Genomic DNA, 27,701 nt, shown 5'->3' with positions numbered 1-27,701 from the left:
TTCACATACAACATAGTTAGGGCTCTATGTATTAGGAGCGGGGTATGTAACAGCTTAGAAGAGAGGATAGATTAAATCTCCGCCTCTTATTACATGTAGAGTGAATCCGATGTTACATTGCAGTAGAATCTACGGAGTATACATGTATACATAGATAGGGTACTGTCTATCAGTGGGTCTACTCATTCCGTTTATTCACTCAGCGATCGATATGGTGCGTCACCATAGACCTGGGGTTGCGAAGTATGCCGAAATGTACGAACTATACATTAACTTTGTACGTACGTGTGCAATTTGAGCTAGTGGTTAGCTCCGGCTCTCGGTGGCCCATAACTAAAGGGGTTAGTGCAATGTATAGTGTCTATCATTTTATATTACAACATCCAGTACTGCACAGGAGAACGACATAAATGCTAAAAGCACGACATGATTCGTAGGAGATTAGTATCGAACTAACAACTTCTAGTTCTACTAGTGTAACCTTACACGTACAACACTGCAATCCTGCAGTGTTCCTGAAGCATCACGACATCGCTTCGTGTAAGAGTTTATAAATGACCCCTGGTCATACTAGCGCTTGGATTTGAATATAAATCATGCATCTGCGGTCTCCAGAAGAATTGTTGACTTGCCATTCATTCGAGTCATCATGAGGTGCTTTGCCTTCCTCTCCTTTGTCAGTCATGTGGCGGCCTTATGGCCCATCCCTCAATCTTTCACAAACGGAACTTCAACTGTTTGGATTGCGGAGGACTTTGGGGTCTCATACAATAATGGCGATGTAGGTTTATACAATAAGGCTCCTTTCCCCTTCCATCCAGAAGCTGACAATCATGTTCAACCAGCTTCCGGACCCCAAAAATGGAACAAATACGATCTCAAGCTTGGAGATTGTTGCAGCCGCCGTGCAGAGGGCTCGAGAGTCTATCTTCACAAGTAGTATTGTTCCTTGGAAGTTCCATCCACGCAATGAGCTGGAGAAATTCGAACCCTCTGCGACTAGCGATTCAAAGACATATATAACGGAACTTCAGATCATCCAGACGACAGAAGACAGCAAATCAACATTCAAGCCCCTAGCGGGCACAGTTGATGAGACTTACAACTTAACCATTGGAACAAACGGCGCGGCAACCATCTCAGCAGTATCGTCTACTGGCATTCTTCGCGCTCTCGAGACTTTCACGCAGTTATTCTATTCGCACTCGGTCAAAGGCACTGGCGTGTATTCCAATCTCGCCCCCGTTAGTATCAGTGATTGGCCAAAGTTCAGCCATCGAGGTTTGGACTTGGATGTTTCCAGAAACTGGTACCCCAAAGAGCACATCCTCCGTACCATTGATGCCCTTTCTTGGAGCAAATTCAACCGTTTCCACATCCACATGACCGATGCACAATCTTGGCCTTTGGATATCCCCGCGCTACCAGAGCTATCTCAAAAAGGCGCGTACCAAGCTGGACTATCCTATACGCCTCAAGATATCGAAGATATCCAGATCTACGGTATCTATCGTGGTATCGAAGTTATCATCGAGATAGATATGCCTGGTCACACAACAGCCATTGGATTCGCGTATCCAGAGCTTATCACTGCATTCCGTCAGCGGCCATGGCGGAATTATTGCTCTGAACCTCCTTGCGGACAACTCAAGCTTAATTCCACGGCGGTATACGAATTTGTCACCAAACTGTTCGATGATTTGCTGCCCAGAATTTCTCCATATTCGGCATATTTCCACACTGGTGGCGATGAGATTGAAAGTAGCGACTACCTTCTGGATGACACTGTCAACTCCAAGGAGATCGCAGTCATCACTCCCTTACTTCAAAAGTTTATCGACCACAGTCATGACTTGGTCAGGAAAGCAGGTCTTGTACCAATTGTCTGGCAGGAGTTGCTTCTCACATGGAATCTTACCCTCGGAAACGATGTCATCATTCAGACCTGGGATGGTGTTAAAGCTATTGGCACAGTGACCTCGCGAGGACACAAAGCTCTCTTCGGAGATACCGACAGCTGGGTTCGTGAACTATCCATGCAAGACTTTTGTCAACCGCTAACAACATCTAGTACCTCGCCTGTGGCCACGCAAAATGGTTCAACTTCAAAGACGCCGACATCCCAGCTAACTACCCGTACACTGACTTTTGTTCGCCGATTAACAACTGGCGTGTGGTGTGGGAGTATGACCCAACCGCTTCTCTGTCTGCTGAGCAGGCTGCGTTGGTCATCGGAGGCGAGATCCATCTCTTTAGCGAGCAGAGTGACCCGTCAAACCTGGATATAATGCTCTGGCCACGGTCGTGTGCCGCGGGAGAAAATATGTGGTCTGGGCGTAAATCTCTGAGTGGGCAAACGAGGAGCCAAATCGAGGCAGCCGTGAGATTGTCTGATCTGAGAGAGAGGATGGTGTTGAGGGGAATAAAACTTGCACCGGTTCAAATGGCGTGGTGTACACAGTATGGTGGTGACTGCACGTGGTGAGGTTTCAATCTAACTGAAAGATGATATGAAGGAAATAAAGTCATTTGAGTTTCCAAAGTTACAGCTCTGTACGCCTTCATCTAAATTGTACCTATTAAGACATAATGTCTGTTGTATGTCTGAGACCTACAGATTAAAAGCCAAAGATTATAAACTGTGTTAACAGTTAACACAGAGGATTAGCGTTGATAGGGCTAGATTGGGCCCATTAACACCCGTGGACCCACGTGATCAGCTTACACACTCAGGGGCTTTCCCTAAAAGCGGCAAGAGCCAAGTACTCAATCAGAAGAAAGTCAAAAAGTTGCAGAAAACCGCCAGGGCTGTACACAATGCCTAGATTCCAGTAATCGTCAAGGGCTGATCCTAGAGAGCTGTGGTATATTGAATCACTACTAGCAGGATATTTATGTAAAATGAGCTCTCGTCTTATAAAATATTGATATTAGCCCATTAGCACACTGTGATTCCCCCTCCTGAACTACCTAGCCGCCTACTTGTAGTAAATCATTGGATAAAAAGGAAAGTATCACAGACTGGGAACACACACAGTTGTTTCAAGTCAATCGAGTGGTGTAAACATGTAACATCCATGGATGGATGTAAACAATATTGTCAGCCAGTCACACTGGGGCTAGATTGCCTCCTGAGCCACCGCTTCTTTAAACTCCCCGCCCTGGTCCTCAACTTCCTCTCTCCCATCTTTCCTCCCCCCATCTACCTTGAAAAGTCCCTTGGGAGTTCGAGTCAAGATGGATCCCAACAATAACAATCGCAACAACATGAATTACGGCTATGACCGTAACTACAATGCCAACAACCGCGCCTATCCCACTACCCCCTCCGCGTTCCCCCAGCCCATCTATCAGACTCAGGGGGCCCAGGAATACGTCGATCCCTCCAATCCAGCTTATGCTCCGGGTTACTTTATGCCCAACAATTACCCAGCCCAACAGGTTCAGCAGCAGTATGTCCAGCAGCAGCAGCAGCAGCAGCAATACGCGCAACAGCAAGCGTTGCAATCGCCCCAGCCCGCCTACCAAGCACGCCCGGGCTACCCCGATGGCACCAACGGTCTGATCCAGCAGTTCTCCAATCAGGACCTCAACGCAAACCGTGCAGGATTTTTCAATAATCGGGCGGGCTCTCCAGCCCAGCGGCCTCGCACCGCCGGTGGTTCCCCCGCTCAGACACAGGCCCAAGCATCACACCTGATCCCACCTGTGCCTCGCAGCCCTCGCCCACCCTCCGAGAATGAGGAGTTGCAACGCTTCCCCGACCGGTACTCCGAGAATGTGCACAAGCGAGGCAAGGCGGCAAAGGAGCTGGTGACCGTATTCTTCCACGAGAATATTGAACGGGCCCGGGACCGTAACATGCGGTAAGTATCCATATCCCAAATGGGAGCCCTGAAATATTGTTCCGGGATTGTGGCTTATACCTATGATTCGCCCCTACAGCTCGGCCGAACTTGACAAAACAATCCGTGATCCCAATATCCCCGTCGAAAAGAAACGCCAAGATGCCGACGTGATTTCCAAGAGAGAGTCCGATTTCCTTCGGTTCTTGCGCACGAAGGAGACACCAGCGAACTTCCAGACCATCAAGATTATCGGGAAGGGTGCTTTCGGTGAGGTCAAGCTGGTGCAGCGCAAGACTGATGGCAAGATTTACGCCCTCAAGTCGTTGATCAAGACGGAAATGTTCAAGAAAGATCAATTAGCCCATGTCCGTGCCGAACGTGATATTCTGGCAGATTCGAAGGATAATCCTTGGCTTGTGAAGCTTCACGCATCGTTCCAGGATGCTGCGTACCTTTACTTGCTGATGGAGTTTTTGCCCGGTGGTGATTTGATGACCATGTTGATTAAGTATGAGATCTTCTCTGAGGATATCACACGGTTCTATATGGCCGAGGTGGTGATGGCAATTGAAGCTGTACACAAGCTTGGTTTCCTCCATCGGTAAGTGATTCTTAGTGCTTTGTTGCGAGTTGTGACATTGGCATGTGGATTTTCTTCTTCTCCTTGAAATGAAGAATAAGGTGCATATGCTAACACACAAGATAATCCATACTAATGACTCTTTGTTGCGCAGTGATATCAAACCCGACAACATCTTGCTCGATCGGGGTGGACACGTCAAGCTTACTGACTTTGGTCTGTCGACCGGAGGCAAGAAGACCCATGACAACGCTTACTACCAAAACCTCCTCAAGAATTCCACTTCCAAGGACCGGAACCGCAACTCTGGATACTTCAATGATGCCATTAATCTCACAGTGTCCAACCGTGGTCAAATCAACACCTGGCGAAAGTCTCGTCGTGCCATGGCCTATTCGACTGTTGGAACACCGGATTATATTGCTCCTGAGATTTTCAACGGTCAAGGCTACACTTATCTCTGCGATTGGTGGTCTGTTGGTGCTATCATGTTTGAATGTCTCGTGGGCTGGCCTCCATTCTGTGCTGAAGACACAAATGACACCTACCGGAAAATCGTCAACTGGAGAGAGTGTTTGTACTTCCCCGATGAACTAGTTCTTGGGCGTGACTCTGAGGCGCTGATCCGAAGGTAAGTTCTTATCTATCTATCAAACCCCAAAGGGATTACCCGCTAACCGAATTGTCTAGTTTCTTGTGTGACCCGGATCACCGTATTGGCAGCGAAGGTGGCCAGCACGGAGGTGCGACACAGATCAAAAACCACCCCTTTTTCAGGGGTGTTGTTTGGGACCAACTACGCAGCATCCGTGCTCCCTTCGAGCCGCGCCTCAGCTCAAACATTGATGTGTCGTACTTCCCAATTGATGAAATTCCCCAGGAGGATACGAGTGCAATCCACCGCGCCCAGGCCCGTGCCATGCCAGACTCGCAGGAAGCTGAGATGAGTTTGCCATTCATCGGCTATACCTATAAGGCATTCAATGCCTTCCAAACAACTTAGGTTTGTTTGTTGTATTCCGAGACTGACCGATTCCCAGAGACAGTGGAAGCAAGCAGGGCTTGCTTCCTTTGTTTCTCATGGTACTTTTTTATCGGTTTAAAAATAAGCTCGGTTCTTTTACCTCGTTACACATTATCATTGAGCATATCAGCGCGATCTTGTTTTCCCGAATCATGACCCATCTTCGGTTTCACTGGTTGATACATATGTATCTAACGCCTTGCATCCTTCTCAAGACGATACACACTACTTGTCACACTTCGGAGAGACCCAGCTGATTTAGGATAGTCAGGATATTACCCTAAAGAATAAAATGCATTTGTCTTTCTGACTATATCCGCCTCCTCACAATACACTATCTTCATGCCTTGGTGGATTCACAGTAGAATGTGCTTTGGGCCTGTAGAACAGGGAACTTTGACTGCATTGTATGTTAGTACCTCAGCCACAAGCAATGCCATACTCGGCCCAGCGCACGGGAGTTGGGCCGTGCGTTGGGCCAAGTAGCTGGTTGCCCACTACTATCACTACTGTTCTTGGGGCTCTCGCGGCCATCTAAGTAATATATAGGACCATAAGGAACATTGGAATTATTGTTAATGGCATGTCAGCCATAGTTATTGAATTTCAATTGTCATAAAAAGGGATCTCGTCGCTCGAGTATCAGATAAAAACCGAGTATCCACATGAAACAACCCCGAAACGCCAATCCTGATTCCCGCCATAGAGACAACCATCATTTGCGATGTGAGTCCGAAAAAAGAGCAGAACAAGACAGATAAACGAGCGAAAAGGGCATTGAAACGAAAGAGTTAAGTCTGCGCGGGCGCCAGGCCAGGCACACCACTGAAAATCTCCTCGCGTTCAGTTTTGAACATAATCTGGATCCAGAACTCTTTGGTATCCTCATCGAACCAGGTCCAGTAGCGTTCGTCACGACGATCGATTTCTCTAGCCTGCAGCTTAATGGCACAAGTCTGGTACGGCTCGGCAGCAACAACCAAGTACTGGTAGTTACTATCGGGAGTCTCGACCTGCTGCTCGAAAGCCGACATGAAGCGTACACGGGGCTTCACACCGGGGGTGATTTCCTGGAACTGCATCTGGAATAGTAGACCGAGTTGACGCGTCAGGGGATCTCTGATCTTGGTGATCTTGTATCCTGGTCGGCCGATTTTGATCAATTGCTTCTTGACTTGAACGCCCGCGACCCCAGCGGTAGACGAAGCATCCTGGTTCCTGCCTTCGCGTGCCTCGCGCGCGGCGCGTCGCGCAAGGTTGGTTTGGTGCTTGCGACCCTGCGTGTGGGCGAGGTAGGAGCCATCGTTCTGGTGAACTGTTAGGCAAAGGCGGCATTCGAAGGTGCCGAGGTGGTTGCGAAAGATGTAGGGGTCCTTCTCGACGTCCATTGTCTCCATGGCGAGCTTGCGTAGTCGCTCACGTCGGTCTGCATTCGTAGCAGATTTGGAGGCGACGCCGCCCCCACCGAATTTGGAACCCGCACGATTCTGCGCGATGTGTCAGCGAGATCATAAGTCACAGGGGTTGGGCGACACGCCGGCCCCGGGGGGTGTACTCACCTGATAATCCATTTTCTCGGCGTTGTAGCTCTCGAGGGTTGGTGAGGAAGTTGAGTTGGTGAGATTCACTATCGCTCGTTATCCAGGTGTTTTGCAAAGGCGGTGGACAATATCCGCAGCGACCGCCTTCCTATTGCGGCTAACATAGTACATACCATCATAACAATTCTTACTATGACTGTGACTTTCCAAGATTAATTTGTCTAGTACTACATGGAACGTGCCTAGTCTTCAGCCGTTAATCCAAGTGAAGTCTGGGCCCCAGGGTAACCAACCTTGGAAGGTTGGAATCCGAAGTTGATTATATAAGCAGATTGTTTGGGCGATAACTAACGTATTCGGTAAGCGAGCGGCGGACGCAAGCGAGTGGCGGACCCCAACCAATGCATTAATTTCAAATATAAATATGTCAACCAAAACTCCATTAAATTAAATACAGTGAAATCATCTAGCTAGCTAGGCATCTATTAATCTTATGTCCTATTTCTCCACAACCACTGCACTTTGGTGGGGCCCGCGTACGTGGTTGTAAAGCCGGCGAAGGGCTTCTTCGTAGAGGGGAGGGAGGTGCTTTAATTGCTTCCACCGGCTCAGTAATCAATTGAGAAGCTTCCTGTACTGAAAGGCCTGCTTCTGCCTGTATTTGCCTCCGGGATCTAGTACGCTTTTGCTTCTGCTTCTCGTTGGCGGCGCGTAATTCCTTATTTTCTTTGGCGAGTAAGATAGCACCTTGCATTGTAAGACGGAAGCCTTTCACAAGCTGGTTTAATGCACGATCTGACGGGCTAGGCGGGCTTCGAGACCTTGTACGAAGTAAGGCTTTAATTGATGAAGCCTGACGACGTAGTTCTTTCTCCGTAAAGGGGGTTTTTGGAGTAAAATTCCGGCTTGATTCACTACCCCGGCTAGCTGGGGGGGTTGGGGTTCGAAGTCGAATATTAAGCTTTGAAATCACTCGGTCGGGTGCAAATGGTATTAAACCAGCTGCTCCGAAGCTATTCTTAATAGTCTCCGATTTAAAAGCTTCAATTCGTGTAAGGGGGTATGCTTCGAGGAAGTCAAGTTTGTCAATATGATTGATCCCGTTCCGCATCTTGATTTCAACCATCCGACCATATATACGTTTTAATGCCGCAAAACAACCAATGTCCAGAGGTTGTAAAAGATGAGATGAATGCGCTGGCATACAGATTGGTATCACCTTATTTTGCTCGCAAATTGCGTCAAATTTAGGCGTTAAATGACTTCCGTGACCGTCGAGTATCAAAAGCCGATAGCTCCCCTTCGTACGTAAAGAAGTAGTCGGAATAAAGAGCTTTTCAAGCCAACGAAAGCTAATTTCATCAGAGGTCCAGCCATTAGGACTAACTTCGAAGCGCCAATCCCCCGGAAGGCCGTCGAACCATGATTCAATAAAGACTTTGCCTTTAAAAATCATACACGGAGGAAGGGCCCAGCCCGAAGCATTTATACACTCAATAGCAGTCACCCACTCTCGATTTCCAGGTTGTAAAAGTGAACGCCGACCATAGTATTCACTCCTCGTAATAACCTTTGCAGTTGCAGTCAATCCCATTGCAAAACCAGTCTCATCGAAGTTGTAAATATCATCGGGATCGATTCCAAATTGAAGAATCGTCTTTTGAACTAAATCAAACCACTCCCTAATGATTTTAGGGTCTTCGCATTTTGCACGTTCGTAATTGTACCGTTTCGAGAATCGGGAGGAGAGAAGAGGATGTCGTTTCACAAAGTTATATACCCATTTTTCGCCAACCGAAAGAACCGGGGTAGTTCCACGCTTTTGAAGAAGAAGATCCGCCATTTCTCGTACCATAGAGGGCCGGGGGGCTGCTCCACGAGAATCCATAGAGAGAATCCATTTTTGAAGAGACTCCTCTTCAATTTCCGTCAATTTAGAGGAATTTGCGCGACAAATCACGCGGCTCTGTACCCCCTTAAGGCGGCGGCGGAGGGTAGTTTCGGGCACACTAAAACGGCGCGCCACTTCACAAATTGAAGAGATTTCTTGATTTTTAAAGGCCTGGATAGCTAATAAAAGCCTGCCCTCTTGCTCTATTAAATTTGTAGAGGATTGAGAGCGAATTGGTGGCATAGTGGGTGGTTGAACTAACTAAGTGCTAATTCATGGACGCGTTTTGCGTGGGGTCCGCCACTCGCTTGCGTCCGCCGCTCGCTTACCGAATACGTTACATAATTAATTAACTAGTATCATAAATCACAATACGAAGTAGCACTTACCGAAGCACTAGCTGTTAGACCTAGCTTGAGCTATGGATGCTCCAGCTGTAGACCAACGTCGGTCGTTTGATGGCCATTTGAGTACTATTCGCTATGTAGGCACTGTTCAAGGGACCACCGGCGACTGGTTAGGTGTTGAATGGGACGATGCAACTCGTGGCAAGCACTCAGGAGAACATAAAGGCATCAGATACTTCTCATGTATGAATGTCTCAATTTTAAATTGGATTATTGCTAACCTGGCTATAGGCAAAAGCAAACATCCCACAGCGGGGTCTTTTGTTCGCCCCGACAGGCCTTCAGACAAGCCTCTGAACTTCCTAGAGGCCTTGCGGGAGAAGTATGCTTCTGAGTCTGAGAACAGCCCTGCTGAAAATTCCTTGGTTGGTGGAGCAACAGTTCGAGGCAAGCCAATTGAAATTAGCGGCAAGGTTGTTGAAGAAGTTGGCTTCGACAAAATTCGGAAACAGCTCGCCGAGCTCCAAGAGTTACGCATTGTTTTGCTTGATGGCCTACGGATTGCCGGGGTCCTTTCGTCCTACAACCAGGATCAAGCCTCACATAGTGAGGCAGCACAAAAGATTGGAGAAACTTGCCCCAGGATCACGGAACTTGATCTCAGTCGAAGCTTATTGAGCCGATGGCGTGATGTTTGGGATATCTGCGATCAGCTCAAGCACCTGAAACGACTGAAGTTGAAGTAAGTCTCTAATTTGTCCACCTCGTCAATAGTAGAGCTGACTGGAGAATAGTGGAAACCGGTTTCAGGCTTTCGAAGATGATCTGACCTTCAGGGGAATCAATGAGCTACATTTAGAAGAAACTTTGCTTAGCTGGGATGAGGTATGTGCCTTATTTATCACGAATCATCTTGAGCAAAGCTGACTTCGGACATAGATTGCTACCATTGCATATCGATTCCCTGGCTTGACAACTCTCACAGCATCTGCGAACCAGCTCTCTGAGATAACCTGTCCACTACCTAGCACTATCACAACATTAACCATCGAACACAACGATATTACCTCAATATCAGCTCTTCGGTATCTTGCTGGACTTCCAAAATTGGAGCACCTCTCCGTTCGTGGGAACGGCATCAGCACCGTGAACCAAAACACGACAGATACAACCCTAGACTTCCAATTTCCGTCAACTCTCCGCTCCCTCGATATATCCCGCAACAACATTACCTCCTGGGCCATTCTGAACACACTCCCCACAGTCTTCCCAGGTCTAACTACCCTCCGAATCACCGGCAATCCCCTATTCGACCAGCCACCCCTCCCACCCTCTGTCGCAGAAGCCTCCAAACCAATGACCGTCGACGAAGCCTTTATGCTAGCCCTATCTCGCTTCCCATCCACCCTCACCACCTTAAACTACAGTACTATCTCACTACAAGACCGCTCCAACGCAGAGATGTACTACCTATCCCTCATTGGCAAAGAACTTTCCGCCACGACCGAAGCAGAAGAGCCCGCCATTCTCGCTACACACCCGCGATACAGCGAGCTGTGCGAACTATACGTCGAGCCGACTATTACAAGAGCCGTTGTATCCTCTTCAGGCGCCAGAATTATCCATCCACGGTCCGTCGCAGCGCGACTGGTCAAGATGGCCTTCCATCTACCACTTGGAAACGAAGAATCCAAAAGTCGAGTCAAAGAAATTCCTGGCTCATTCGATACGTACCAGGTCAAGGCGTTGGTGTCGCGGCTCTTCGGCCTACCGGCGTTTGGGTTCCGGCTATTCTGGGAGACGGATGAGTGGGATCCTGTGGAGAAGGAAGTTGGTGATGAGGCCATTGTTGAATGGGATGAGGATAGTGAGGATGAGTCTCGACCTGACGTTGGCTTTCGGGTTGAGACAACGGGCGATGGCCCTGATAAGAGTCGGTTTGTGCGTAGGGAGGTGGAGCTAGCTGATTCGACAAGGGATATTGGGTTCTTGTTTCAAAATGAGGTGGGAGAGGTTAGGATTCGGGTTGAGATGCCTGATTGTGCGTCTAAGAGGTAGTGCTTCGAGATGATAGTCATTATACGCCTAGAACCATTCTATTAGAGGTTTAATAATTTCCCTAGTTATACATAGAAAAGTTGTCTGTACGGTTCAGGTTCTATCCTGCCTTCGTAGATTGTAGAGTGATAAGCCCGGCATGTCTAGGTACTCCATGCTATCATTCACTTTTCTGATGGTACTTCTCTATAACTACATAACCATCCTTCTAGCTCTAATACCGAGGGGGAAAAAACTTTACTAAAAGGAAGGCTCTAAAAGGATCGAAAAGGGACATGCCAAAAAAGATATCGGAGTGCTATCTTGCATGTAACATCCTTAATATTATCTCGAGCCAGATAGATCAGATTACTACAGTCTTACATCGGAGGTCAAAGACAGATGTTGCATACATGGCCGGCTACTCCTATGTGGTCTAAGATTTTGTAGTATCGGAGCAAGCTATAGTAGCGATATTTCTGAAGATCATCTATACCTCGATCGAGTGTAAAAGTAAGAGAAAAATCTATATATATTTATATATACAACGGCACCAGCTCATAAATCCTAAATCAATTTACCGTCTATGACATGGGGATATATGTAAGTAGGTAGTTGATGTTTGGCAAGTGACTGTAGACTGTGAGTTCCTGAATTGGCCGGCTCAGTTAGACTTGTCTCGAATGTAGGTGACCCAATCTGTGGTTATGTTTCGGGGGAAATAAACATACAAGTCTTGTCATGTTCCAAACCATCAAAAAGGACAAGTAGATAGATAGATGGGTTGTTTCAAAGTTGGATGTTGACAAAATCTAAATTGGAATGTACGGCTAAGGTATCTCTGAGTATGTTCTTCTAGAGCATAATCAGGACTCGAAGGCTTCGAATAATATAGCCTGCTGCTCAGTTTACTCTGTAATAAGAATAACCAGAGGTAAAAGCACTACAGCAAAAAGGAAATAATTTCGAGTGACAGGCATTATCCAGTATATATGTACACAAGACAGATGAAATCATGATGATTCCACATGTTCGGGGGGAAAGGCCAAAACGCCGTAGTGCTTTGCTCGCTCACTGCCCAGTCTCCTGAACCCCAATAAAAACCAAAAAAAAAGAAATGTAAACGGGCAGAGAATTGAGATCATATCATTCAGAGCAAAATAAACATAACGCCTGACCATGATGCTTTTGTTTTGTCGACCGCAAAAGAACAAGATGAAAATCCCGTGAGGACGCAGGATCGAGAGGAGGGTGTAATGGCCCTTGGTTGAGGAACACATTATGCAAGGAGTAATAAAAGAGTATAAGAGGCAAATGCAGACGCTCAGAAGCGATGTTGGTCACAATAATGTTGATTAACCGCGAGCAACCCACCATGAGCGGACTGCCATGCAGCAAACCCGCTTGTAGACTTGTGTTGTGCCCTTGCCCTCGGCTTCTTCTTCGAGGAACTTCTGTGCGACGAAAAGCCTGGTTCCAGCCTCTTTCTCGGTGGTGTAGCCCACCTTTGGCAGACTGTTGGGAAAGTCAGCCCAGCGCTGTCCTAGGTGACGTGCGACAGAGATGGAGTATATGATATCACGGTTCTCGTATGTGTCCAACAATTGGCGACACCGACTGAGCGTGTCGTCGATCTGCTTGGCCGAGCTTGCTTCGTTGTCATAAAGTGTGAGGAACTCTCCGACCTGGTCCCAGAAATCTAATTGGCGGCTCTGGAACTGATCAGGGGAGTTCGGGGGGTTGGCGGCATCCATAACTAGCTCCCGCGACAAGGGGTTCGAGTCCAGGTGGTTCCAAGTAAGCAATGCCTCGACCACATTTAACCGTGCGCAAGATACACATAGATTCCAGTCTCGTCCCTGTTGTCCAGTTTCTCCATCCGGTACCTGGCGACACAACGACATGCTCTTCCAGATGATTGAGGCCTCGAAACTCTCTAGACGCGCAAGGGTTTCACCGTCTTGGAGATCCCATTCATTGAACGCAATGATCAGAGCCGAATAGTCTGCCATAAGTTGGGCATCGGCCATGAGTAATGAGAGAGCATTCTCCGAATACCAGCGAACCTCAAGAAGCTTGTCGATCGCAGGTGCGTAGGTAGCCAGGAAAACTGCCTGGATCTCTTCGAGGCGACCAGGCGGAAGAGTTGCGATCGGGTGGGGAGGAGGAGGGGCGATTCCCCTCAAAGAGAAGAGGTCGTTGACATAGAGGTTTTTGGCTGTGGAGACGAATTGTTAGCTACTCATGCACAATGCTGTAATGCGCCGAGAAGAAAACAATTTATATGAACTCACCTTTGTATGCAGGCTCTGAGCCCTGTTGACGTGGTACGCCGGTGTTCTGCATTTCGGTATGATTGGATTGACTGTTCGTCGCCAAAGAAGAATCAATGGAAGCTCCGTGCTCGTGCTGGTCGGCAGAGGCAGTGGGCGATGCGGAGTGGAGGGAAGGTGCGAATGGTTGGGACGAAGCGGGCATGTACCCAGGAGGCGCAGAAGGATAGGAAGGATATGAAGGTGTTGATGAAGTAGATGGGCCTTGAGGATTGACAACCAGCGAAGGAGGAGGGTTAGGAGCTGGTTGGATAGCTGATGGTGTAGATGCTTGAGTCCGAAACACAGGATCGTAGCCCAAACATTCACGTTTGCTCTTCACACAATTTCTGCAGACCGGATGTGCTTCGTCGCACTAAAATAAAGTTAGAACAATAAATTATGCGAAATGCAAAACAAGAATGAAAAAAAAGTTAAAGGTTGAGAGGGAGGTGGGTTTAAGCGGACAAAATAAATGGCGGGGTCTGACGGGCACAAGCGAGACTCCGCCCCGCGAAACTACATTTGCGCTCACCTTGATTCTTCGTTTGCGACAAGTCAGACAACCGGTTTTTGTGCGTCGCTTGACTTCTTTCTTGTGTCTATTGCCTGATAACATCTTGTTCGGGTCCCCTGGGAGTTGATATCGCATTTGCGCATTCCCCATATTGGAGGGATATCCAGCCATGTACTGTCCCATAGAAGCCATCGGAGGCATATTGTTTGGGAGCGGCGATCCGATCGGTGCCTGTGGCACCTGTCCTTGAGAGGAGTTGTGATACATGTCGTTTTGATAATGTTGCGGCTGTGCCTGAAACTGGTGGGTATGCGTCTGCGGTGACTGGTGGCTTCCTGGTTGTTGTGATTGAGCAGGACTATGCGAGTATTGGTATGAACCGTTGGTCGGATGATAGTGAGATGCACCATTCACACCCCCATTGTCATGCCCACCCGTAGAGTCTGCCATGCCGGCGTTCGAATCGTGATGGTCCAAATGACTATTGTCGCCAAAATCATGGCCATCCATTGTTGGAATATCATCTGTTCCAATCGCTGGTAAGGAGTGGTCAAGAGAAGGGAGATTTGTATCAATCGCAGGCAGCGACATATCGGGAGCTGCAGATGAACCTATTGAAGGCAACGCATCAAAAGAGTGCAATTCCGAATCATCGAAACCATTTGATGTCTCCATGGTTGGAAGTGATGGATCGATCGCCGGAAGTGATGATTCAACAGACGGTAAAGTCACATCTGGACCATGTGCTGGCTGGGTGACTTCTTCTGGCTGATACGTGCTCGCATCTTGTGGTGGGCCTGTGGATGAATTTGGCTCTGTTGGCACTTCTGGTGTTGCTGGCATTTCTGGTATTGGTAGCACTTCTGGCGCTGCTAAAACTTCTAGCGGTGCTAGTTCCACTAGCGGTTCTGGCGGTGCTGGTTCTGCTGGTTGTGCTGGCACTGCGGGTTCTTGGGTTGTTTCCACGGGGGGTTGATTCGTTTCCACTGGGAGCGGCTCATTCTGGGCTAAAGGTCGGTCTGTTTCAGCAGCTGGCGCATTCGGTTCGGTCGCAGGATTGGTGGATTCGCCAGGCGGGGCGCTCGAGTCCGTCGGCTCCGCCATATTGGAATTCACAGTCTCCCTATGAAAGTCTCGATCGTGTGGGAAAATTGGTAGGTATTTTGCAAGTAGGCTCCGAAGATAAGATCTTGAGTAAAGGTCGAGTATTCGAGTATTCGAGTATGCAAGGTCAAAGGTCGTCTGGTTTGTCGCTGAGCGAAGAAATCACACCAGGTCGAACGAATGGGGAGTTAGAAATCATTTATTCCCAATAATCTGTGGGGTCCATCATTTGTTAGTCAAAATATTCAGCCAGCAATTTCATGAGTGTCCCGCAGCGGAGAGTAACAGAAGCGCGGTAAGGGTAAAGTTCTCGGTGTCGATCATGAGCATCGCCAGAAAAGAAGCAACGTGCTAGCGCAGGACCCTCTGTTTTCACGTCTTTAAATCCAATCGGCGGGCTAAACCATGTACAGGACATAGTACTGAGCGCAAGGACTCTGTAGTTGTACGAATTCCCATATCAATGATATAGACACCTCGTGGCATGTCCAGATATCCTACTAGCCAATTTGAGATTTGTAGGTCGCATTCGCGGTGGCTGACCAGCCTCAAATTCAACCATCTGTTCACAACTCCCACGGGGCCTCGGAAAAGCATCGCGGGGTACAATCTAGTACTCAGTGACCTTGTTTGACAGCAGGAATACTGGACATGGTATCGCACAGGGTGATGCTCCGGCGCGAGAGGATGCGCATGTCGAGAGATTGGCAGGGCTGCGGGGACCGCGACTTGATCGAATTTCACAGACTTACCAGGTAGATATATTAATAGAATTAGATCGACAGAAACACAAATCGCAGGGAGACTATGCAAATTTGAGGGTCGGAGGACAGGAAAAGCGCGAAAGAGAGGCTTAAGGAGCTTTCCTTTCCGGCGATGAAACTCTCCGCTTTGATTGCGAAGGAAAAAAAATTATAGTGGCAACACCGCTTTCTACCCCAACATTGCATATTCCAAGATTCGATATTTGTTGTTTTTTTACATTATTTACACTTGTTCTATTTGTTTTCTGGTGTTTTTCTGATGTTTTTCTATTTTTGATATCATCTCCTTCTATTTTGGATTCAATTATACATAGGATCGAATTAATGATGTTGCAGCCCTTCTGGACCAAATCTATGGAAGCTATAGATTGTCCTGCGAAAAGGCCTTGGCATGATCAACCCTACATAACCAAATGTTCATGCCTCGGAGCTGCACGTGTTCCTATGGATAGGGGAACGCATTAAAAACAGGCATCCAGCACAGAAGGCTTGGGCTTGCAAATGATCCGCTTGGATGAATGAATTCGAAGTGTACATCCCAGAGAACCGAATTTCTGCCACAAGTCTTCTGGTCGAAGACTTTGGTACATTTCTGATATCGATTGGCACAGTAAAACCGGTGTATTGCATGCCTGTTGATTTAAGCAACATAGTTGCAAGCATGCAGGCTTGCAAGCTTGCGGGGTCAGGGGCCAAGTCCAAGCCCAACGGATTGGGGTCGGATGTATAAGACACCACAAGGAGTTAGGATGATCAAAGACATGGGCTCGCATTTAGATTTGAGCCATGACAAAGAATTTTTGCGGATATTGTATCCTCTCAAGGTGCAACTATTTTCTCATCGGCTTCGGCTTGCGCTTCTTGAAGATGACACCGGGCGCAGTATCTTCACTCTGTGGTTTCTCTTCAAAGACTGGCTCTACTGAAGATTGAGCGGGCTCTTCAGTCTTGACCTCGATTGATTCATTCGTCGTTTGGACCACTGGCTTGGAAGGATCATCCTCTGTCTTTGTGGTAGAGGTAGGTTGTTCGGTGGCTGTCTGCTGTTCATCAAGCTCGACCTTCGGGGTGAAGGTCTTCGTCCTCTTGATAGCTTTGGTGGATGCAAATAGGTCATCCAGGCCCTCATCCTCTTGAGCACCGGGATATTGCCTCATCCTCGAGCCCCAACCTTTGTTGATAACAGGTTCAGGCGCATGCTCATCTTCCTCCTCTTCGCCTTCAATTTTGCGCTTGCGGATTCCCACTGACTTTGTGGGGCCCTCTAATCCCTGCTTGACCTCGATCCTTGTCTCTGATGTTGTCTCCCAATCTCCTGCTAAGGCCATATCAGCACGGAATTCCTGGGGAACAGCGACCCCCATTGCCACGAGCTGTGCCATCTGTTTCTTTCGATCCTCTAGGGAAGCAGGCCGTTCTGTGGGTTTGGGGGCCGGCGGTGCGTTTCCTTTCGCACTGTCTTTGTCAGTGGAAGACCCGCCACCGACGGCCTGTCGCAATCGCTCGACTTCGGTTTTCGCGCGTTGTGAGTCTCTTTGTTTTTGTTCATTGTCATTGTGGATTTGTCTGAGGAAGCGCTTTAGGCTGCCTTGATGTTTTGGGCTGGCTTCGTGTTGGGTCTTCTCGAAGGGCGTGTCACGGATGAAGATCTTGCACTGTTTGCACCAGTAGCGCGGCTATAGAATGGTTAGCAATATTCTAAAAAGGAAAAAGATATATACACTTACTGCTGATTTCCAGAATTCAGCCATGATGAAGTGTTGAGTATAAAACAAGCAAGTGGTTTTGGTCGAGACTTTTGATCGCATTGATATTGCCTGGCAGAAATACGTAGTTACCCCACTCTGTTGGCCAATCAATTACCTCTTCTCTTACACCACCTACAAGGTACACAGTGCTCTAGATCCTCCTACCTGGAATTTGACTGATAATATTATACCAGTAGCCATCAGGAGAGAAGATCTACCTAGCCTCCGGGTGCAAGGTCCGTTAAAATAACCAGTTGCCGATTTCAGGCCATATTTGGTAGGTTTGAGGCTCATCCAAGGTTCATTTCTACATACAATGTACCATTGACTATATGTATGTAGCTATTGGATCATTTTGCCCAATACTTTTCAAAGGGCTGTCTTTAAAGGTCCGCCTGTTCCGGAACTGGGCTCTTCAGTTTTCCAAATTCAAGAGCCATACGGATGTTCTCAATTGTCCATTCTTCCATGGCGAGCATTGTCTTTCAACAAGTCAGCTTCATATCCTCTTCATGGAAAGGTACATAACTCACCTCACTAGTCCAGGTGCCCATATGGGGAACCAGAATTAACTTCTGGTTGCTGAGCAGCCCAGGATGAATCCGAGGTTCTTCCTCGAAAACATCAAGACCAGCCGAGAACACTTTACCACTGTCTAGGGCTTCAACCAGAGCAGCCTCGTCCATGACAGCACCGCGGGCAGTGTTGACCACTACCACACCGTCCTTCATCTTAGCGAACTCGGCTTTGCCGATGATGTGGCGTGTGTTTTTCTTAAAGCAATCAGCATAAGAACATACTGCGTTTTCTTTTGGAAATGAGAATTACTTACGTTCAATGGCAGATTCAAGCTGACCACGTCACTGGTGGACAAGAGCTCATCAAAAGAAACATATTCAGCACCTGCAGACATCTCATCACTGAGCTTGCGGCGATTATGATAGATGACCTTCATTCCAAATGCCTCTGCCTTCTTCTTTAAGTTACGTCCAATACCACCCATTCCCAAAATCCCAAGAACCTTTCCTTGGGGATCATGGCCGAGAGGAGGTGCCGGACTGCCACGCCATTTGCCCTCGCGTAGGGCGTTCATACCGGCGTTGAAATTGCGCAATGCGCCAAGAATCAGGAACATGTTCACGTCGGCAGTGGCATCGTCCACTGCAGTTGGGACATTGGAAACCCGGACTGGGGGGTTGCGTGTACTACAAGCACGAACGTCCACTTGATCATATCCAGCTCCTATAGAGGTTTTTCATGTCAGCATATACACATTTGAGCACTCATATGCTAATCTAGACGTACCACAGTGCGTGATATATCTGAGTGAGCTTGGTAGCACATTCAATAGTTCCTCATCCACGAGCCCTGTTTGGACCACAGAGCCAATTGTTCGGTATATCGCAACAACGCCATCCAGCTTGCCGTCTTTGCACTCTTGGATGAACTCAGCTCGGTTGGTTGCTGTTGACTCAACTAGCTCTGCAACGTCACCCAATGCATTCCAGGCTGCCTGCGCACTGTGTTTGAAAGATGTTAATATCATGGAATGGATATAAATGGTGCAAACACACGGATCGAACACACTGATCGATATTCCCAAGCTGTAAAACCTTGGGCTTGGGGTCGGTAGAACTCATTCTGATGTCTTGATAGTAGTCGATTCTGTGTTGAGCGAGACAATTAGTGATTTGAGTAGGCGAGGAATGTATAGTGATGCTAGAACATCAACTCTAGGTCAATTTGCCAAAAGGTTCTCTCTCCGATTTTACTTCGGGTCATAATATTCCGGCGCCTTCTCTTGACATGAACTTACCGATAAGCTTAGGGCTGTCTGATCAACGCGCGTATTGACCTAGTTTTTACGAGGAGGGGTTGAAAACACAAGTAGATTCAAATGGACAGAAGTCATAAGAAAAATTCGACTCAATAAGAGTTATAACTTTATGAATTTTACTACATAGCATCGGCCGAGAAGGGAAAAAGTGCCCCACGCTTATCGGGTAAGTCTCCGCATGCCTTTGCGAAGTAGTATACGAGGCGAAAGGGGAGAAACCAGATGAGAGTATTCAATGTGAGCAACCCTATGTTTATTTTGTTATAAACAATGAATTTCAACCGATACGAGTTGTTATGCTAATCTCCGGTTCTATAATGGGAGATTAAGGAGAACAGTACCCGGTGTCTCGTCCCGTAGCCGCCGGCTTGAATGCCGATGTCGTTATCTGTTGACATATTATGATGCTGGCCCACACGAGTGGTACCTGTATCCTAACTTGAATGTGGTATTACGTGGAATGAAGACTGTCCGGGACCATGGTGCTTCCTGTGTTCAACTTTCGAAATGAAACCCGCTACGGTACAAGTAAATGTTCATCCATATGTGTACAATATAGTGTGTCGAGGGGCCAGCTCCAGGCTCACTAGCCTTCGACCAGAATACGGGTCCAATCAAACTTCTTCCAGCGTTTTCTGAATCCGTCAACCCTGCGATCACCACGGTTCCAACGTCCTTGTCGTTTGATGACATCTGGCGCAACATCCAACATTCCTCCGATAATCTCTCGGGCAAAGAGATCTCCACGAGGCCAGCGGTTATCGTCTTCCACAATATGGCCCAAACCACCGTCTATTTCAAACCAAACGTGGAAGTAGGGCATCTCCTTCACGAGAGTTCGGCGGAAGGCAGACCGTCCTAACCCTTGCTTTGATTTGGCAAGAGTATCGATAAGCTTGCGGTGCTGCGACCATTCCGACTCGGCACTGAGAATAGCTTCCTTGAAAAATGCAGGAGAGGTCTCTCCTAAACTGTAGGGTAAAGGCACAACTTCCATGGATGCATGTCGCTTGCGCTGTGGCTGGGCCGCATTCTCGTAGAAGATTACATCTCGACCTTGGTCGTGGTACATCCGCGTGAGACTCTTCATGAAGTTGCGGATTTCTTCCCACTCATCGTCATCACATTCCATCAAGTTAGTGCGATGTTGAATTGGTACGATGGTAGCACCTCCTTCACTGATTTCAGGTTCGGTAGGAAGCGTGAGGAAGACCCTGGTCGCGAGGGATACCACTGGGGCAAGCGGGGGCGTGTTCTTGTCTTCGTTGTGACAAAGGGGGCAGTTGTCCAATATCCGGTTCATCTTGTGGAAGTCACTGATCGTTGTGTTTTTGAGGTCAATCTCAGATCGATGAACTCTTTTGGCCAGCTTGGATGCATTGTCGTCCATGTACTCCAAATCGTTCTAGGCATGGGTTAGCAAAGGAAATAGGGGGCATCATATATAACTCTGGAACTGACCTCGAACTTGGCATCACGGCCAATTTGATCAGCCAACCGTCGTCCCTCTCCGCCGGGTTGGCCGCGGGTTTTGCGCTCTTCTCGCACCATATCTTCAATGCTCATATCTTCATTTGCTTCCACCAAGCCTCTTTCACGACCTCTCTTAGTATCAATGGCTTTGACCTCATTCCCTGAGCCTGCTAGCATCCGGTTATGCATAACATCAAGGACCACAACATCGGATTCCTTGCGGTTTGACATTGCTGCCGCGGCTGTATTGTACTGTTCCTCAAGGGCAGCGGCATCTGGTGCTTTTCTGAGCTTTGCCTTCATCATCTGGGCTTTCAGGCGATTCAATGCCGTCATATCTAGGTGGTGGGTAGTCTTCGGAGGAGGCACAGTATCCATTTTCTTGCCTTGGCCTTCGGCGTTCAGTTCCTGCCCTGGATCACGAACATGTTCGAGAGGATCTCTTCGTGTATCATTTTGGAGTTTCCTTTCTTGGAAGAGCTCCCCACTAGGTTTATCTTTACCCACGTAGGACTTGCCATAGGTCTTGCGCCGATCAATCTCGGTTTCCTCCTCCCGAGCGTCATCAAAGGAGCGAAGTCCTCCAAAACGCTCAATGGCAATATCGTCAATGGGCCTGCCGCTTTCTTCTGCCTCTCTGTAGACACCTTTGAGCTTTGTCATTCTCCATTGTGACCCTGAATCCCCGAAGGTATAGTCTACCTCATGCTGGGCAGGCTCATCTTCTATTTCCTCGACTGTTTCCCCATCTTTGAGATCACGTAGATGGTCGTTAAGCTCTTTGTCGTGGATCTTAAGTTCGTAGTCTGCCGAAAGCATTATTGGTTTCGGCGCTTCCTGTCGCGTCGAATCCGTTCGACGAACATATTCAACGTCGAGGGCCGAGGGCGCTTCCATCCAAGAGTCCCGTTTGAGATTACTGGGCTCCTCCTGTATAACTACTGGAGGAGCAGCGGATTCTCCCTCGTCTTTGGAGTTCCGGTGATGGCGTTTATGGCCATGCTCGTCTCCTTGGTCGTCAGAACGACGTGAACGCTTGTGCCGGTGGCCATCATCATCACGATGCCGAGACTCGCGAACTCGCTCGCCGTCCCGATCGCGAGATCTGGAGGAATGCCGCCGGTGATGGTGACTGGAACGATGACGGTGTTGTCTCGAGCGCTCTTTGCTGCGATCGCGATTTCGGTCTCGATGATGTCGCCCTTCGCTTTTTTCGTGTTGCTGCTCTTTCCCCTCTGCCAATGACTTTTCAAAATCTTCTAAAGTCATGATGCTCCTGGTATGTGGAAATGGGACGGAGCTGAAGCAGAGGGCAAAAGTTGGAATGACGTTGATAAAATGCCGGGCGGTCCAGTCGTAGATCTTTCCCCGCGACAAAAAAAAGATTTCGAGCAGAAAAAAAGAAGCTTATCTTTCATCACTTGTCTTCAACCCTTGAACCATACATTTCGACCACAGAAGTTTCTGTATTTTGATCACTTAATCGGGTCTTTTTTTTAATAGACTACTCACACCATGGCGTCTCCAGTGTCCGTGGTCTGCGTGGGCATGGCAGGTAAGGATACTGATATGCTGATCGCCCCTCACTTATCTGCAGTGATCTAATCGTCAATATTATGGATTCAATAGGCTCAGGCAAGACTACCTTCATGCAAAGAATCAACTCCTATCTACACGAAAAGAAGACCGTCCCATATGTGGTCAATCTCGACCCGGCGGTGCACTCGGTGCCCTTCGAGAGCAACATCGATATCCGTGACTCCATTAATTACAAAGAAGTAATGAAACAGTACAACCTGGGTCCCAATGGAGGCATCTTGACTTCTTTAAATCTGTTTGCCACCAAGGTCGATCAAATCATCTCGCTCTTGGAGAAACGCACCGCTCCAAACCCCGAAAACCCTTCCGTGAAGCCAATCGAACACATTCTGGTCGACACACCCGGCCAAATCGAAGTCTTCGTCTGGAGTGCGTCGGGCAGTATCCTTCTCGAGACCATGGCGACATCGTTCCCGACAGTCATCGCATATGTTATCGATACACCTCGCGCAAGCTCTACCAGCACCTTTATGAGTAACATGCTCTACGCGTGCAGTATCTTGTACAAGACCAAGCTCCCAATGATCTTGGTTTTCAACAAGACTGACGTCAAGGATGCTGAGTTTGCCAAGGAATGGATGACCGACTTTGATGCATTCCAGCAGGCTCTGCGTCAGGAGGAAGACTCGGGTGCCTTTGGAGCTGAAGGCGGTGCCGGTGGCTTTGGTTCTGGCAGTGGATACATGGGCTCACTTCTGAACAGCATGAGTCTCATGTTGGAAGAATTCTACCGACACCTCAGCGTCGTTGGTGTCAGCTCAATGACTGGCGATGGTGTCGAAGAGTTCTTCGAGGCCGTGGAAACGAAGCGACAAGAGTTCGAACGTGATTATAAACCGGAATTAGAGCGCAAGAAGAAGGAGCGGGAAGATCAAAAATCATCCCAACAGGAGCTTGAACTTGGAAAATTAATGAAAGACATGAATGTGTCTGGGGCAAGCCGGCAGCCGCTAAGAAAACCCGCCGGAGAGCCCGAGACTGTCAGTGAAGCCGAAGATGAAGAAGACGACATCATCAAGCGTGGATTGGCAGATGGAGAAGACAGTGATTACGAGGACTATGTGGGCCCTCATGCTAGCAATGACGAGGGTCTCACCCAGCGTTACCAGGAGGCTCTGTCAGGCTCCCAAAGTGCTCCATCAGAGCAGGACAACAGCTTCACAAGATATTTGCGCGCGAGCAATATGCAAAAGTGAAGAGGTGACTCACGAAACAGACAGTCGGCATTTGAAGGGTCTCGATTTTTTTTTAATGAGCTCTTTCGGTCTTAAGGAGTTTGTGGTCTTTAGAGGCGTATTTCATTTATTGCATTCATCCTAGTCAACATATCAGAGTAAACAAATACCATTCGATCTACCTTTGCCTTTGTCTTGATGTAGTATGTAACATGTACAAGTTAGACCTTTGCAAACAAGTCAAACGGCACGGTACCTAGATGACGTCACTTGTTTATAATATTGCAGCCTTAAAAAGTGGAAGCTTCATCTTCTCAGGATCTGACCAATTTTGACCAATTTTGATATAAGCTACTTCAATACCACAAGAAGAGTTCAATCCCATTGAAACACATACCAGCGAACTGCCACCATGGATGTGAGCCAATCCTATCACTGTCCCCAAAGTTACGGAAGATAGTCCTTGGACCGGAGCTCAAAACTAACTTAACAGGTGTTTCGCGCTTACACATACTCGACGGCCGCATGGCTGGCGCTTCAGAGTTTACCTTTGATTACCGGACCAAGCATGATAGTGACAATGCTGCTAGATGAGACTCGGCCTGCTTCCCGTATGTGGCCCACATTTTGAAGGTGCTGCGCGCACCCATTCACGAGCCATGCTAACCCTTCGTCCTTCAAAAGCCATGGAATTATACTTCGCCCGATGCCTCGGCTTCAGCTTTCTCACTATCGCTGTTTTGACCATGATGTTAACCGGCTCCATCCCTCTGACGTCCGATATCAAGGAATCCGTGACAACAGAGGACGACGATCCCAAAGCACCATATGCTGTGCCAACCCTGATGGTAACGTCTGTCTTCCATAGCGCATGTGCTTTTTACGCGTACACCTGGTATGTTTCCGGTGGATCGGGCCTCTTCGCTGTTGCTGTCGCTGCATACTCTAGTATTGCAGCTGTTGGGTTGTGGTGTATGCTCTTTGCTAGCAGCAATGGGAAGATCAGTCACCGTACGGGTGCAGACAAGAGGACGGCGGGCTACCCTTTCAAGAATTCAGAAGCAGCGAAGAAACATGGCAAGGGTCTGTAAGCTCGCGAGGCTGTTCATTAGGATCAATATTGCATCTATGGATTCAATGCGACTAAGTGGTAATATCTCAATATATCAGTCTTTGAAATAGAATAATAATATAAAAAAAATCTTTTTTATAAAATCAAAACAGAGAACCCATAGATGACCAGGCATGTTTTAGTACCTGAGAACCTCATGATGATCCGAGCTTCCCTTAACCCCACAACGCCGCTTCAACCGTCTATCTTCTCAACAAAAGCAGCACGCCTCTCCACAACTTTATATTGTTTACAAGATGGACTCTGAGCTGCGATTGTCATCGCCACGCTTGGGACCTTCTATGCCGATAAACGACCAATCCAACCTACAGTTGGGCCAATTTGATCCGGAGTCGCAATCCTTCGGGCAATTCCGTCCCCCGACCGAAGCTGAATCACAGCTCCAACATACGACGCATGCTTTTATTCGTCCACCACGATCAGGCGAGCTGACGAAAAATTTCATCACTCCGTCTCCATCCACTCAGCAGCAACAATCGCACCAAGGTCACTCTAGCAATGGAGTTGCCTCGCACTTGCAACCGCAAGGGCAATCCTCTAGTGGCTTGCATCAATCGCAGAACTACAACAATGGCGTCGCCCATGCAGCAAATATAAGCGGGGCGTTACATGGCGCTGGTGTTGGACAAATGGCGCCTCCAACGTCGCTGTCCCAAAACGAGCTAGGGATGGGGAACAACACACATCAAGTTCAAAACAACAGCTTAACAACGCTACAGTCCACAAGCCAACAGTTCCAACAGGACTTTATTGGGCTAGATACTGGCTCTGTGGATCAGGTGTCCTTCACTGGGCCTGGAGAGCTGCAAGGCTTCAAAGTGGTTCCAAATCCTCCGCATCTCGATTACTGGAGAGACAGGTTGTTCAATGTCGACGAAATGATCACCCTAAGCGAAGAGGAGTACGCAGACTCCATAGCTGAGATTCTTTTTACTCCACTGAGAGACTGACTTGCACCTACTTTTCTAGATTCCAAACCTATTTCCCCCATGTTGACAATGTATACTCTCATCGCTCAACCCAGCGGTACAAGCGTAAACCATTTGTGTCCCATTACTGGGACTGCCGACTCAAAGGACGACCGCCCGGAACCCCCAAATCCGATGACCCAGAAAAGAAAAAGCGCAAGCGTACGGCTAGAGAACGGGATCTCTGCCATGTCAAAATCAAAGTCGTGGAATATTTCCCAGTGTCTGAAATATCAAATATGACAAATGCAGTCGAGCCCTTACCATCAAACATCCTCCCTGGGATGTACACTTTCTCTCTGAATGATGACCCTGCGATTCGAAATGTCCAAACATTCGGTATGCTCACGCCGAACCCTGGTCTACCACCAAATCATCCAGGATCGAGTGGCGGGAGATATTTCACTATACAGCGGGTGAATGGCAACGGCGCCAATGGGAAGAACGACGGAGTGAGTGGTGGTCATCAACATACGCTTGAAGAAAGCGATCGCGTCAAGAAGAGTAGCGTGCAACGATACATTCTAAAGGAAAAGAAAGACAAAAGGACAAGAGCGGTATGTCACACCAGTTTTGTTCTGTTCATTTGTACCCCAAAACGGGAACGAGTATCCCCGCATGATCCCGGCTACGTCACAAGTCTACATTGACTTCATACTTCTCACCCACCAAGATCAAGATCAAGTCTTCGTCATTTTGATTCCATTTCTAGAATTTTGAATCGTGCAGCTTTAACACAGGATACACAATAGGATCGAGTCATGTCTCGAACGGGCCAAAAATCATACCATACAAAAGCGACGGGTCTGGCCGCTGAAACCGCGATCAAACACTCCGCCGATGTTAATCTTAAGCTATACGGGAGCTGCTTCTGGTGAGATCCCCTCGGGTTTGACTTATTCTAACGAAAGCTTGTTGTATGCTGACTTGGCCTGCATGTTTGAAGCCCCTTCGTGCAACGGGTATGGATTGCATTGGAACTGAAAGGTATCCCGTACCAATACATTGAAGTGGATCCGTACGAGAAGCCTCAGTCGCTGTTAGAGGTGAATCCAAGAGGGCTTGTTCCTGCTTTGCGGCACGACGACTGGGGATGCTATGAAAGCAACGTATTGTTGGAATATGTAAGAAAACTAAATGGCTAATTTCCCATTTCTTTCACTGATCAATCCCTCACAGCTGGAGGATCTGGGTGTAGGGGCTGCAATGCTTCCAGCAGACCCAAAGCTGCGCGCCCATTGCCGGTTGTGGGCAGATCATGTACGTAAACAGACACGCCTGTTCTGGTGATCATCACTGATATCCCACTAGGTCAATCGACATATCGTGCCGAGTTTCTACCGTGTACTGCAAGAGCAGGACCAACAGAAACAGATTGAGAAGACACAGGAGCTACGAGACGCGATGGAGAAGCTGCTTGAAGTGGCACATCCCAAGGGGCCCTTCTTCATGGGCTCGCAAATGTCCCTTGTGGACGTCCAAGCTGCGCCGTGGATCATTCGGCTGCGGCGGGTCCTGAAACCATACCGAGGATGGCCAGATGCTGAGGAGGGAAGCAGGCTGGCCTCATGGATGGATGCAATCGAGACCGATCGGCATGTGCAGGCGACAACTAGCACGGATGAGCTGTACCACGACAGTTATGAGCGATATGCCCGTGAGTATGGCATGCCTTTTCTTTAGTGACACTGCTAACACTTTATGTCATAGAGAACCGCCCAAACACATCCCAGGTCGCAAATGCAATTAACGCAGGACGAGGCCTCCCTTAATACCAGAAGAAAGGTATCTGACAGACAGTGCC

At 48.1% G+C, this 27,701-nt stretch overlaps 10 protein-coding genes across 10 annotated transcripts; 5 read left to right on the top strand and 5 right to left on the bottom strand.

Annotated features, from left to right (window-relative positions):
• Nucleotides 1–649: 649 nt before the first annotated feature.
• Nucleotides 650–2,485, top strand: N7479_002083 (beta-N-acetylhexosaminidase; the record flags this gene model as incomplete). The annotated part of the gene is made up of 3 exons (XM_057249780.1): nt 650–781; nt 846–2,021; nt 2,072–2,485. 3 exons carry the CDS (start codon nt 650–652, stop codon nt 2,483–2,485), a joined length of 1,722 nt encoding a protein of 573 aa, XP_057114212.1.
• A 752-nt stretch (nt 2,486–3,237) lies between these two features.
• N7479_002082 (serine/threonine protein kinase CBK1) lies at nt 3,238–5,431 on the top strand (the record flags this gene model as incomplete). The annotated part of the gene is made up of 4 exons (XM_057249779.1): nt 3,238–3,866; nt 3,946–4,449; nt 4,583–5,059; nt 5,119–5,431. The coding sequence occupies 4 exons, from the start codon at nt 3,238–3,240 to the stop codon at nt 5,429–5,431; spliced, it is 1,923 nt and encodes a 640-aa protein (XP_057114211.1).
• Nucleotides 5,432–6,243: 812 nt separating this feature from the next.
• N7479_002081 (spliceosome assembly protein PRP11) lies at nt 6,244–7,023 on the bottom strand (the record flags this gene model as incomplete). Its single annotated transcript, XM_057249778.1, has 2 exons — nt 6,244–6,939; nt 7,012–7,023. The coding sequence occupies 2 exons, from the start codon at nt 7,021–7,023 to the stop codon at nt 6,244–6,246; spliced, it is 708 nt and encodes a 235-aa protein (XP_057114210.1).
• Nucleotides 7,024–9,305: 2,282 nt separating this feature from the next.
• On the top strand, nt 9,306–11,289 carry N7479_002080 (uncharacterized protein; the record flags this gene model as incomplete). The annotated part of the gene is made up of 4 exons (XM_057249777.1): nt 9,306–9,474; nt 9,523–9,973; nt 10,026–10,116; nt 10,171–11,289. The coding sequence occupies 4 exons, from the start codon at nt 9,306–9,308 to the stop codon at nt 11,287–11,289; spliced, it is 1,830 nt and encodes a 609-aa protein (XP_057114209.1).
• Nucleotides 11,290–12,623: 1,334 nt separating this feature from the next.
• N7479_002079 (putative C6 finger domain protein) lies at nt 12,624–15,201 on the bottom strand (the record flags this gene model as incomplete). The annotated part of the gene is made up of 3 exons (XM_057249776.1): nt 12,624–13,486; nt 13,563–13,956; nt 14,116–15,201. 3 exons carry the CDS (start codon nt 15,199–15,201, stop codon nt 12,624–12,626), a joined length of 2,343 nt encoding a protein of 780 aa, XP_057114208.1.
• Nucleotides 15,202–16,795: 1,594 nt separating this feature from the next.
• N7479_002078 (putative formin binding protein) lies at nt 16,796–17,716 on the bottom strand (the record flags this gene model as incomplete). Its single annotated transcript, XM_057249775.1, has 2 exons — nt 16,796–17,641; nt 17,693–17,716. The coding sequence occupies 2 exons, from the start codon at nt 17,714–17,716 to the stop codon at nt 16,796–16,798; spliced, it is 870 nt and encodes a 289-aa protein (XP_057114207.1).
• Nucleotides 17,717–18,096: 380 nt separating this feature from the next.
• N7479_002077 (D-mandelate dehydrogenase-like dehydrogenase) lies at nt 18,097–19,353 on the bottom strand (the record flags this gene model as incomplete). Its single annotated transcript, XM_057249774.1, has 5 exons — nt 18,097–18,195; nt 18,247–18,486; nt 18,546–18,955; nt 19,019–19,233; nt 19,301–19,353. 5 exons carry the CDS (start codon nt 19,351–19,353, stop codon nt 18,097–18,099), a joined length of 1,017 nt encoding a protein of 338 aa, XP_057114206.1.
• A 783-nt stretch (nt 19,354–20,136) lies between these two features.
• On the bottom strand, nt 20,137–22,292 carry N7479_002076 (putative cell cycle control protein (Cwf19); the record flags this gene model as incomplete). Its single annotated transcript, XM_057249773.1, has 2 exons — nt 20,137–20,955; nt 21,012–22,292. 2 exons carry the CDS (start codon nt 22,290–22,292, stop codon nt 20,137–20,139), a joined length of 2,100 nt encoding a protein of 699 aa, XP_057114205.1.
• A 246-nt stretch (nt 22,293–22,538) lies between these two features.
• On the top strand, nt 22,539–23,818 carry N7479_002075 (putative ATP binding protein; the record flags this gene model as incomplete). Its single annotated transcript, XM_057249772.1, has 2 exons — nt 22,539–22,578; nt 22,653–23,818. 2 exons carry the CDS (start codon nt 22,539–22,541, stop codon nt 23,816–23,818), a joined length of 1,206 nt encoding a protein of 401 aa, XP_057114204.1.
• Nucleotides 23,819–24,209: 391 nt separating this feature from the next.
• Nucleotides 24,210–27,669, top strand: N7479_002074 (uncharacterized protein; the record flags this gene model as incomplete). Its single annotated transcript, XM_057249771.1, is given in 11 exon segments — nt 24,210–24,215; nt 24,291–24,408; nt 24,482–24,769; nt 24,786–24,880; nt 25,079–25,830; nt 25,899–26,454; nt 26,650–26,771; nt 26,844–27,021; nt 27,077–27,157; nt 27,209–27,554; nt 27,608–27,669. The coding sequence occupies 11 exon segments, from the start codon at nt 24,210–24,212 to the stop codon at nt 27,667–27,669; spliced, it is 2,604 nt and encodes an 867-aa protein (XP_057114203.1).
• Nucleotides 27,670–27,701: the final 32 nt, after the last annotated feature.

Source organism: Penicillium vulpinum, assembly GCF_028829585.1.
Source record: "Penicillium vulpinum strain IBT 29486 chromosome Unknown utg000001l_segment0_segment0, whole genome shotgun sequence".
In the NCBI taxonomy this organism is placed as follows: domain Eukaryota; kingdom Fungi; phylum Ascomycota; class Eurotiomycetes; order Eurotiales; family Aspergillaceae; genus Penicillium; species Penicillium vulpinum.
Note: the sequence above shows the minus strand (reverse complement) of the source record. Positions and strands in the feature narration are given on the sequence as shown.